The sequence below is a fragment of the Marmota flaviventris genome, chromosome 4 (assembly GCF_047511675.1).
Source record: "Marmota flaviventris isolate mMarFla1 chromosome 4, mMarFla1.hap1, whole genome shotgun sequence".
In the NCBI taxonomy this organism is placed as follows: domain Eukaryota; kingdom Metazoa; phylum Chordata; class Mammalia; order Rodentia; family Sciuridae; genus Marmota; species Marmota flaviventris.
Window position 1 is genome coordinate 122,116,799 of NC_092501.1, and position 13,305 is coordinate 122,130,103.

Sequence of the window (13,305 nt, forward strand, 5' to 3'; positions counted from 1 at the left end):
AGGTCTAGTTGAACAAAACATTTAGCAAAAGGTGGAGAAAAGTCAAAGTCGAATATTAGACGGCATGGGGACAACTTTAAATCTTCAGAAGTCTATGTGATTACTGTCTACAGTGTGGTACCCAAGGGGGAGAAAGGTTAAGTATTAGTAAAGGCTGATGATCCTCTATCTGGATGCTTGGGACCAAAACTGTTTGGGGTTTTGAATTTTTTTCTTAGATTTTGGAATATTTGCAATTACATAATGAGATATCTTGGGGAAGGAACCCAAATCTAAATATTATTCATGTATGTTTCAGGTATACCTTATAATATACCTGTGGAATTTTCCATTTGTGGCATCATTTTGGCACTCAAAAAGTTTCAGATTTTGAAGTATTTTGGATTTTTGGATTAGAGACATCTAACCTGTACTATTTCTATATTTTTTGGCTTGTTTTTGCAGAATTGAGAGACATTAAAAATACATTAAAGGGCTGGGACTGTAGCTCACTGGCAGAGCACTTACCCAGCATGAGTGAGGCACTGGGTTCCAACCTCAGCACCACATAAAAATAAACAATAAAATAAAAGCATTCTTTCCATCTACAACTACAAAATTTTTTTTAAAAGATTACATAAAAAATGCAAAATGTTAGAATAGGAAGGAACCTTGCTAATGCTCTATAATGAGGACAACCACACACTTATTCAGGCTGGACTAGAACAGAGTCTTACATCACATCTCTTTTCAGAGTTATCATCAATAGTTCTCCCCCTCCATTCTCAAAAATATCCTAATCTAGATAATAAATTATATGGTCTATAATATAAAGCTCTCATTTTACCAGGATGTAACTTCTCTAAATTCAAATGACCAAGATGGAACTTCGAGCTCTCTGAGGGCAGGACTCTGTCTTTTTTAACTGTTTCTCTATTTCTGGCCCAGGTATGCAGGTTGACTGCTAGATTCCCAAGCTGTTCACTTTATCATGCTACCTTCTTTAGGTACAAGGCTGATAATTTAATAGAAATAGTGCTATGAAATCTATGAATTCACTAACGGGCAATAAAACATCACTACTTTTGAACTGCTGAAGTCACTGTAGTTTACAGATGAGGAAAACAAGGCTTTGAATGATTATGCAAATTATAGTCAACCATTATCTCCACTCCAAAGGAAAAATGCACTCATCCTCCACATCTGCTATAAGTTTATTTTTAGCTACATGCAGTAGGTGGACAAATAGTTGTTTCCAACCCCATCTTAAGGATGAGTATGACCATATTGCTTCCAGGCTCAGTATACTTTTGCTTCCACTCATGTGTAAGTACTAGAATTGTAATTAACTTGCAAAGGCAAATATTAATATGCCATCACAAGAAGTTTTCAGTTTAGAACTTAGGATGATCATAAGTTAAACCATCAATCTGTCATCTGTAGACACTGAAATTGCCAACAATTTTCTTATGATTGATCTACTATTTTAACATTTAAATAAATATTACCAATAACTTTTAATCATAAGCCTATTTTCCATGAAAATAACTCTAATTATATAAATTTATTAATATTAATAAAACTGCCCCATTTCCAAATGAAAATGTAATTTATAAAAAGGAAGTAATAAACATGGGTAGTAGTGGAAGTTTGCATATTGAACTTACTAATATAGGAGATAACTTATGCCTATTCAATTACTCACCTAGTTTCAAAATGCGCATACTGACTGCTAATCAATAGGTAAAATAGAATTGTACAGAAAAGTTTATGCTAAGTAACTGATACCCAATCATTCTTGAAAAAAAAAATCACTCAATAATACAAACTAGTACATGTATAATTTTTAACATAATTCTATGTTGTAACTTTTACCACAAAAGGGAAATATTTGTTTCTCTTTAAGAAATTTCTGATACTTTAAAAGTTTATTTTAATGGTGTATATGTATATTATGACAAGTTTTTACAATGACTTCGAAGAACAAATAAATAAGGATGATGTATACACTTAGAAAAATATATATATTACTGAACTAATCACTAATTTGTATTTAACAAACTTTATATTGCCTCTATATGAGACTGTTAAATATTATTTTACTTTGATTAATTATTGTATCTTATGAATTTATGAAAAATGATCATATTTATGACAAAGTTGGCATTAGATGCATTATCCATAAACTATGCATATTTAAAATTATTTTCCAGAGGGCTGGGATTGTGGTTCAGTGGTAAAGTGCTTGCCTGGCATGTGTGAGGCACTGGGTTTGATTCTCAGCACCACATACAAATAAATAAATAAAATAAAGGTCCATCAACAACTAAAGAATATTTTTAAAAAATAAGATAAAATTATTTTCCAGTGAACCTGCACTGGCTGAGTTACTTCTAACAAACTCTACCAACCATCATTCTGGTAAACAACATATTTGCAAGAATCTTAACTAAGGTTAAGCATAGCCTGTGATTACTAAATAAAAGGAAGGCAACTGGCCCATACGAAATGAACTTGCTTGTTCTCACTGCCTATCTCTTTCATCTATGAAGCTGAAATTTTAAAAAATAAATGAATAACTGAGTTAATGTGATTATAAATTCAGAAAACTACCATAACCTATATGGTGATATAAATAAGAACATCATAACAAAATGTACATTAGAATGTAGTTTTCATATTTGTACAATTTTGCACTGGATTATGAAATAATGAGACCCATTGTAATTCAACAAAAGAACAGACACTGTTAAAGAAACAAATATTTCCCTTTATTTGATTGTATTACATCTACTCATGGGATATTTATAATTGAAATTCTCAATTTACAAGTCTATAAATAATGCTATTCAACTGAAAACCAGCCAGTAAATAGCAACATATATTTGCAAAGCTTATTCATGGAAAGGGATTTCCACACCAACTCAGTAGAATAGAAATTATCAGTATTTCAGAATCAGAAGAGTAATGCTCAAGAACATTTTATCAACAGTGAGTTTGCCTTACTCCTTTGCCAGCTGCACATTGGTAGGTTTTGCTCCAATAGGTATCCCATATTTGTGTAAAGTGTTAATCAAAATCTCCCTCATGTCCTTGTTGTAGGAATCAAAGTCAAACACATTCCGAACCACACTGGAAAGACCTTCAGTGGGGAATTTCTGTATTAAAAAAATGAAATAAAATCCTTATTATGTATGTGATAAAGTATACAACATTATAAAGATTTATTAAACTGATAGAACAAAATGCACAAATGAACTTTAGCAGAAATTTACTAGCCTGTTAGATACAGAGATAGTTGGAAAACATACATTTTTATCCTTTAATGTTTGCTTCTTTTTAAATAAATACTAGAATTTCAGGAGTAACTGTTCCCACTCTTAAACATCAGGGAGAACTCAGAACCAGGTGTTCAGTGACTATACCTGCTTTCGGACCCCCCCCCTTCCTTAAAGGAGTACCAGATGACCAATTTTAAAATATTAGTTAAGGCAGTGTTAATATGAACACAAAAGTATTTAGAAAAATTAATCTATTAATAAATGAAAAAAATAAAGGAACAAGAAAATAAGGGAAGAATATAAAAAGTACAGTGAATAGAAAAATAGGGAACAGTAGAGGGAAAGAAAACAAGTACCACTACAGCTAAATGTACACTGGTGGTTCCTTTGGGTTCTGTAATGGCTCTGTTTGTGTTTTGATTTTCTTTAGGTTCTGGGATCTAAACTGACTGAATTGGACTTATGATTTTATAGGTAGAATAATGTTTTCTATTTTTCTTTTTGTTCTTCCCAAATATATTCTTTTAATTCACAGATAACTTTATATATTTATGGGATAGAATGTAATGTTTCTATAGATATATGTGTGTGTGTTTGTGTATACACACACACACACACACACACACACATATATATATATATATATGTTATGAAATGAGTAAATCAAACAAATTAACATCTCTCTCCATTGTCTCACTGCCTCACTCTTACATCACCTTCCTCCTCTGAACCCTCCTCCACAAATTTCCTAGTTGCTTGGTAATGACCATGGTATAGAACTTTGCCAAAGCCAATTCAAAGGCCTAACAGATAATGTTCATTTGTCTTCTACATTCACAACTTAGATTGCAGACACTCTGTATTATGTAATTGGATTATTTATAGAAATTGAAAGGCTTATTATAAATTATGTAGTCTGAATAAAAAGAGATTAGTGGCTTCTTCTAAAACTCTATTTCCAGGTGCGTGCCATACCTGTAAGTGTTTGACGATGTTTACTACTTCCCTGGTGGAATAAGGATAGCTAATAATGCCCTGGTCAGCCAAATTCCTCAGCTCCCCAAAGGCAGCCACAAGCTTCTGAAGGATGGGCTCAGGCACGTTTGGTCCATACTGTTTGAGCATCTCAAGTTCTGAGTGGGGTTTGGGGTTGTCAACTGCATGGCAGCTAAAAATGTCACCTAAAGGAGAAAGAAGATTCACATTTATCATGTGACTAATCCACTATAATGCTACTGGAGAAAATGCAATAGCTGTTTGAAGAGCCATTGGTTGCTCATCAAAGTACAAAAAGCCCATCCAACAATAGGGTTGTAGAGAGAAGAAAGAAATGACTGAAGTGGAAGAAAACTGGGTGATGGTAGTTTATTTGGCATGAGTTTTTTCCCATTAAAAATTACATAATAGGGGCTGGGATTGTGGCTCAGCGACTGTGTGTGTGCCTCGCATGTGCGAGGCCCTGGGTTCAATCCTCAGCACCATATAAAAATAAATAAATAAAAGTATCGTGCCCAACTACAACTAACAAATAAATATTTTTTAAAATTTACATAATACTTGAATAAAATGCTTCCTGAGAGATACTGAAATACAAAGGTAAAGTCTCCTCAATATCTCTGCCAATGTCACTCCCTCTCTAAAAGGCACTCATTGGTAGCAGTTCAGCGCATTTATTTTTCCAGATCTGATTTAGTATTTTAAAATAAATGCATACATGCAAACAAATACAATTCTAGCGATTTGTTCCTTTTCCATTAATAGGAGTATATTTTTCACGTGGTTCCAAGACTGCCTTTTTAATTTTAACAAATGTTGAAGATCTTCAGAAATTACATATATTTGTCTTATGTGAATGCTTTTTTTAATGTATTCTAAAGAATGGAAAATTAGTATCATTATTACCCTAACAAGTTATATAGTGTGCAGATTGCTAGAATATACCTTAGAGGAGAGTTTTAGAAAAGAAAACTGCAGAGATGTTGTCTAAATTAAAACCAAGAAATGGAATTCTAAATGCAAAATATTTAATCTGTTACTTATACAAGAAGGAATGTATTAGAGAAATACACTTTATTCTCAAAAGAAGGATGAATTGTTCATGCTGAGTCATAAAATTCCCTGATCCATAATCTAAAAGAACAGGTATAAAGAAAATTAAAATAAATAAACTTAAATCATTTAAGGGGTTCATTTTAGAAAAAGAAGATACCTAGTCAGATAGCAGTAAGATCTTACTGTGATTTAGAAACCATCTGAATAAAGTTATTGTGTGTGGGGGTAGGGCTATGTGCATGTGTGTGTGTGTATTTAAAAGTAACTCAATTAAAATGAAAGCCATGATAACTTCTACTTTTATCACAAAGTTTTCAAATATAAAATGTAAAACAGTTTTTGCTGAAAATGAAATTTAACACTGATTTAAAAAAGACAATTGTCTCCATATTTATTCATTCATCAAATAATTATTAAACATCTTCTATGTGCCAAGTACAACTCTAGGTACTTTATATGTATTTACGTATTTAGGTATTTCATATGTATCAAAATTCCCTATACTAGTGAAGTTTATATTCAAGCAAAGGGAGATCAATGATAACTATTAGAAAGTATATGTTTCAAAGAAAAAGAAAGGCATAGTATAGGACAATAGAAGTAGTTATGGTGGTGAAAATCAACCAGGTAGAACTCATTGAGAAGGTAGCATCTAAGAAAATGTAGATACCTGGGGGAAGAGCATCCCACGCAGTGAGTACAGCTAATAAAAGACCCTAAAGCAAAAATATCTAGCATGTAAAAAGAAGAGGAAGGAGAACAGAATGGCTGGAACAGAATGAGCGACAGGGAGAGCAGTTCAGAACAGGATAAGGCAGGAGGTCAGAAAGACAAGATATGGGAGACATATCTCACAGGACATTATAAACTGTTATAAAGACTACTTATAGTCAAAATAAAGTGGAAATCCAGGGAGGAATTGTAACAAAAGAATGGACTGCTGTGTTGAGAAGAGACTACAGAAGGTTATTGGGATCTATAGCATTGTAGCATATCTTATTAGCAAAGACGCTGACTCCATTGACTATATTTTTAAGAATGTTTGTAAAGCAAATATCTTTCCCTCTGGAACAACATAAGGCATATGTATTGTCCATGATAAAACATTTGGATTACCTAACATTAAGCTTCCCCCCCCCCCCCCGCAAAGCATCTCATGCAAAAGCAGGAATCATTTGATCCTCTTTGTGCTATCTTGTGGGACCTAGGCCTTGAGGAACTAGTACAAATGCCAATTCTCTGACTACTGCTTTTGCTGTGAGTAATAATCCTTCCTTTTCCTCTGACCCAGGAGTCCAGTATCTTCTGCCATAAAATGGTGGCAAGCTAATTTGTTAGGTTAAAGGCAGGTAGGGTAAAATCTTCACAGTTCAAGACAAAAGATAACAGTGGAAACAGGGAGATCCACTAAAGAACTATTTCTAATAATTCAGATGAGAGGCTGTGGTGGCTCAGATCAAAATGGTGACCGACAGAAGTGATGAGTGTAATATAATTATAATATGATACAGCTGTAATGTAATATAATGAATATAACATAATTCTGAATATATTTTGAGGATAGAGCCAATAAGATTTCCTGATAGATGGTAAGAAATCAAGAGGAAAGAGAAAAGTCAAGAAATATTTTTGGGCCAAAGAAAATGGAGTTATTAGTTGAGATGAAAAAAGACACTATAAATCAAGAAAAGTAAATTCATTGTGGACATGTTAGATCCAAGATATGGGAACTATTGAATAGACAGCTGGATATCAGTGTATAGTGTGGGAGACAGGTCTAAACTGGAAATAAAAATTTGGCAACAACAAGAGTATAAATGGTGTTTTAAAACATAACATGTTCTGATTTTACCAAGGAATGAGCATAGCTAGGTAAAAGAGGACTAGCAGCATTATACCAAGCATGCAACAAGGAGGCTGAGAAGGAATAGTCATTAATGTAGAAAGAAATCAAAAAAGCAGCTGGAGGAGAATTAGAAGTCAAATTCAAGAAAGTGCATTAAGGAAAAGAGGGTGACCAACTGTGTCAACTCTATTCAGTACTGCTAACAGATTAAAAAAGATGAGCACTGCAAACTGATCACCAAATTTAACAGTGGGAAAGTCCCTGATAACCTAGACAAGAATGTTTCTGTGGAGAGATGGGAACAAAAATCTTATAAGAATGAACTTAAGAGATACTGGTGAAGGAGAAATGCAGCTATCAAGTATAGATAATTCTCTGAGTGTGAAAAACTGTTGTGAGGAGTGTAGCTAAAAAAGATAGTAGAAGAATCCAACAGCAGCTAGCAAAAAAAGAGGATTAGAGGGTCTTTTTTAAGATTGAAGATATCTTAAAAGGAAACAAAGTTGATTGCTGATGGGAACAATTGAACAAAAAAGGAAACTGCTGATATGGGAGAGGAAAGGCAGAATTTTTCAAGCTCTATCCTTAAGAAAGTGGAATCGTGTACTCATCTGGAGGGACTGGCTCTTGATGAAAGTGTGAATGGTTTACCTGGAAATGGTGGAAACCACAACACTATGGATGGAATGTTCAGGGGACACAAGTCTATGGATGTGAACTTCTATTGTTTTTATTTTTTTCTCAGTACAGTAGGAAGCTAGGAAAAAATAATAGGCCTATGGAAAGCGAGTCAAGAAACTGAATCCTGGTTAGGTATGGGTCGTCCATACGTAACTGGTGGTATGGACTGGTGGGAAAGTGAAGAAGACTTCTCCTTCTATGTTTTAATTTCTCACAAGTGATTGCAGAAGTATTGTACAATTTTAAAGCAAACAAGAAAATTCACCCAGCAGGGTTAGAGCTGTGAGGAGAGAGAAGATCTGAATTACTTACCGAAGAGAACATGAAAAAGTAAAAGAACTAGGAAGGCACAGTGTGACTGCAATAAGGGACACTTGAGGTCCCTAGTCAAGAAAAGTGAGGTTACTTTTTCTAACCATATTCAGCTCCATGTGTGTATGTTTTCTAATTGGTATGAAGGGTTGCTGGATTTGGGGTACTTACGTAGAAGTAGTAACAGGAAATACTGGAGGTTTTGCAGTGATGAAATAAAAACCGAAGGAAAATTTATAAATAGAATTATAAAATTGAGATTATAGAAGAGTTTCAGTAATTAAAACTAGGATATGTCCATGGAAGTGAGTGGCTGAGGTATAATATGGAATAAAATCACTTGAATAAAAACATCCAAGAAGCCCTGAAACCAGAGAGTTGGAAAAGCCACATGCATTATACTGCAAACACTCCCAGAGCAGTTAGAGTTAGACAGAGTGACAGTGAACAAAGAACAAAAAATCATGGAGAAAGGACAAGGAGGTAGACGACAGCAACAAGGGGTTGTAATAATATAATCTGACGACACAAGATGTAAAGCTAGGAACTTTTAAGGAAGAAACAAAGAGAATAACCCATAAATAGCAATAAGAAGCAAAGACTCTTTACTTCCTCTAGACCCAGTATGAGAGAAATACACACACACACACACACACACACACACACACACTCCTCGAAAGGACTTCAGTGGAAGAATTGACTGCAGGGAGGGCTGGAATTTCATCTGAGCCATAGCAGATTTCAGGATTCAGAGGAGGATGAAAGACAAAGACAGAATAGGGAATTAATGTTCTTATAGACATTAAAATTAATATGATGTGTGTGACCCATGAAGAACCTACATAAAAAAACCTCAAACCTTTCACACTAGAAACAATTACAAGTTTACTTTAGTGTTTTCACATTGCTACATTGTAAGAGTATCAGTAATGCATGAATGGTTAACGGCTTTTACAGAAATATCTATATATGGTTAAAAAATACAAAAATAGTAAAATAAACAAATTACATGTCCATTTCTGAATTTCAAGACAAACAACCCTCCCTTCTTGCTAGTTTTCTGTGTTAGGAGAAATTCTACACAAGTAAAACATATATGTGTATATATATATATATATATCCCTTCTACCCTGAAAAGAACCTCAAAGAGTAGATAGAGTACAACTTTCATGACTTATTGTATTTGATTTGTTTCTTTTCTTGCTATTACAAACATGCTGTATTGTCTATACTTGTACTTAAATCAGGTCAATTCCTTAAATGTGGAATTACTAGGCCAAAGATCCTATGAGGAGAATCACCCTGCCTCATGTTGAGTATTAGAGTCCAGAAATATATATTTGCCACAGAAAAGAAAAGTTCCTCAAGGTTATGATGATTAAGTTTATTCCAGGGCCTCTGATCAGTGTGAATTTGTTTCCTCAGAGTTGTTTTAGCTCTTTTCATAGTTAGGGAAATGTAACAAAAACAGACACTAAAAACATTTCTTATTTCATTCCAAAAAGACCTGAATGACATATAGTTTAACATAATTAAGAAAAAAAGGCTCTGGAATCAGATTGACTTAGATATGAAGCCCACCTCTATCAGTCATTAGCTAATTGACTAGAGAAGAATAATCTCTTTGAATATAAGACACACAGGGCAGTTATTGTGGTACAGCATAGAGTAACAGTGACAGCCATTCTGGCACTGTCATTAACATTGTTATTGTTAATATTATTGTTAATGTGATTGTTATTATCAGCATTACTGTTTTTACCTAAGGTGCCAAAGAAATCATTGCCTAAGAAAGGAAATCCAGGTCTGTTGGCTAGAACAATCATCCTAAAATCAGGATGAATCACTATAACATTTTCTCGTCCATCCACGTTGGCAGAATCTGAAAAACAAAATTTCCATTTATTCTTTATTGATATTTAATATTTTTTAAGAATGTCAAGTTAATGACTTTAACACAAGTAGTCATAGTGACAACTGAATTGCAGAAAAACTTGCTTGAAAAAGTTTGCTCAAGAACAGAATATTGATAAATATACTAAACTCTACAAGAACTTGCATATTTATGTAAATGTGCAACATATATCAAAAAGCAAATCTATCCATACACTGTCTTACAATACTGGCTTGAGATATCATTATTCTTGAAACAAATTAAAAAAATAAAAATTTATAATGAGCTACAAGGAATACCCAAGGCTAAAATCCACACAATCTTTACTTTTTATCAGCTGCATCCCTTTGCACAAAGCCTTAGAGTATGCAGCTTAAGATATCATTCCTGTTTAGGTCACACACCCTACAACATAACTACATAAAATAGAGGTCTCAAAAACTGCCAATTCATTAGTAAAAAGCTGACTTGTGGGGCTGGAGTTGTGGCTCAGTGAAAGAGCTCCCGTTTTGCATGTGTGAGGCACTGGGTTCAACTGACCCTCAGCACCACATAAAGATAAATAATTAAAATAAAGGTACTGCATCCATTTACAACTAAAAAAAAAAATTAAAAACCCAGCTGACTTGTTTCTAATTAGGGAATTGTATTATGCACGTGTTTATGGCATTAAAGGAACTAAATATTACAATCTCCTGGTTGGTGCACATTCCAGATAATGTCTGAGCTGCTAGTAAGAGCTTTATTATGGTTATTTTAAGAAGAACCATTTACCATCTAGGTTTATGTAAACCCTAGCCTTAGGCTGTCCACCTTTAAAACATGATGGTTATGACACACCTGGAGTTTTGAGATGAGTCTGTAAGAACCTATAGTTACAATCATTTATGATACCAAACAATAATCTTTCAATGTGTCATATATGCATGTGCTAATACAACCTATAGTTTTTTAACATTTACCCCGATTAATTTTAGTAAAGAAAACCAGAGGAGTATGGAGCCATAGGCAAAGTTTAATTATTCAATAAAAGAAATATGATAATAAAAATGGAGAATGTTTTTTAAAAGCAAGGAAAATGAAAAAAGACAGGACTGGAATTGATTGTTTATGAAGTTCCATTAAAAGAGCTTCAGGTGCCTTTATTTAAAATATCATCTACATGGCTGGCGGTGTACCTCAGTGAAAAAACCCATGCTTAACATAAAGCTCTGAGTCTAGTGCCCAGCACCAAAAAAGCAAAACAAACAAAATATAACAAAACAACAATAATAACAAATTCTAGTCGAACAATCATGCTTGAGTTTGGAAATTATTTTCCCCATCTACTTGTCAGTTATCCTTCAAAAACATATCAGAAAATGTAGAGGGTTGCCAGGAAATAATCACTCTTTAACTATGATTTTGTTTCAGAAAATCTTTCTTCCTATTTTCGTGTCCTTGAGATACCTCTAAAAAGAGCCGGCAGAATTCCAATCCTCAGAGTCTGAAAAGATGTTAAGAGAGAATATTCAGACTAACCAAATTCTTATTTTTTTCATGAAACTCAGTGTAAAATTAAAATAATAGAATGCTGTTATTAGTCTGAACTGAGGTTCAATATGGCAACCTTACAATGGTAATGTCCAGGAGGAACACTTCTGTGATGGTCACCTTTTACCTTTTGAATGGGGTCTTCTTTACACTATCTTCAAATACTGCAGATTTTAGTTATCCTAATTTGTTTGGTTACTAGGCTATTGGATATGTATTTTCAATGGCTAGTCTTTTCAGGAGGCAAAAATTTAAAATTAAAAGCTAGAAAATATTCTCACATTGTGTTAAACAAACTTAATATTCTTTGTAGGTTAAATAAACTGATACGATTTATCCTTCTTAATTTTTCCTAACAATAACAAAAAGGGTACATGAGTAGGAACAAGCAGAAGACAATCCAAAATAGAGGAGAACTACTTCCTGCTAAAGAAGAGTGTGTATCTAATGCGTGTATATGTATGTGTGTGTGTGTGTGTGTGTGTGTGTGTATAGATGTGTATATATATATATATATGTGCATATAAATACACACACAAATACATAATAAGTATTTTATGTGTGTGTATATGTACATGTATAAGTCTAGCAAATTTTCTAATTATACTGAGCTAATAATAAAATAAGTCTTAAAATTCCAGATAATAAAGAAAATAAATCACACAAATAATGGAGAAATGAATTGATAAAGTATATACTAGTATTCTCAGGGTAGAAAAATATGACACTGATTTGTCCTAATATTACCACAGAAATTTTCAAAAATGCCTTCCTGGCTATGAAAAATAAAACTGGGGACTCAGAATAAGCTCAGTGGTAGAATATGTGCTTAGCATGCAATAGGCCTTGGGTTCAATCCCCAGCACCTTCTCCCACAAAAAAGTAAAACTTATAAAGCTAGACTTAAATGTTACTTTTTATAAATAATTATCAACATGGACAATTTAATTTATATTGAACTTATGCCTACTGCTTGAGTCCATACCAGAGATACAAAAATTACAGATATGACAGTAAACATTGCAGTTTTAATACTCACTTGCTACAATGCGTCTTCCATCTGCTAGAATCATTTCTCCATTTTCTACTAGAGTTTTCAAAATACAGGTGACATTTGTTGGGGCTTTGTCTGCTTCATCTATAACCAGAACATGACCCATCTTTATTGCTTTAACCTTCGAAGACAGAAAACTTATCATAAACAAACACAAATAAATAAAAGTAAGCATTATTAAAGCTTCATTACTTAGTGCTTTGGATTTATAATAGCTAGTATTAAGTTATGGCTACACACTAACATACACACTCAAAATCTGCAGCACAGCTAAAAACAAAATTTATGTATCTCCACCAGAATCTTCACATAGTCACTATTTTGCTGACTTCACAGGAATCCTTTCATTTACCTTCATTTTAGAATTATTCCTATGATAGTGATACCAAATAATATTTCATACCTAGAATAGGGGAGATGAACAACAAGTATAATAAATAGAGAAATCAAAGTGCCATGGAATTTAAGAGGAGTTGAGACACCATAAGCAATTGTATCAGAATATTGCATTTATTCTAGCTTTTAAAAAGAGTGTAATATTTTTAATATTGTAATAGATCAGAATGCATGGTGCTGGAGATGTGGTATTCAAAACAAAAAAGCAAACCAATGGTCAAACTCCTGGAGCATATTTATTGAAGAGTGAATATGAGTAGTTTATGTTAAATGAAAT

General features: G+C 33.4%; 1 protein-coding gene across 1 annotated transcript in view; it reads right to left on the reverse strand.

Moving 5' to 3' along the window:
* Vwa8 (von Willebrand factor A domain containing 8) overlaps positions 1-13,305 on the reverse strand; it is a 394,300-nt gene that overhangs the window by 152,002 nt on the left and 228,993 nt on the right. Inside the window, exons 23-26 of the mRNA XM_071611473.1 lie at positions 12,618-12,753; positions 9,914-10,033; positions 4,236-4,441; positions 2,986-3,137 (exon numbers count right to left, since the gene is read on the reverse strand). Coding sequence (XP_071467574.1) covers positions 2,986-3,137; positions 4,236-4,441; positions 9,914-10,033; positions 12,618-12,753 — 614 coding nt within the window. The remainder of the gene's footprint in view (positions 1-2,985; positions 3,138-4,235; positions 4,442-9,913; positions 10,034-12,617; positions 12,754-13,305) is intronic.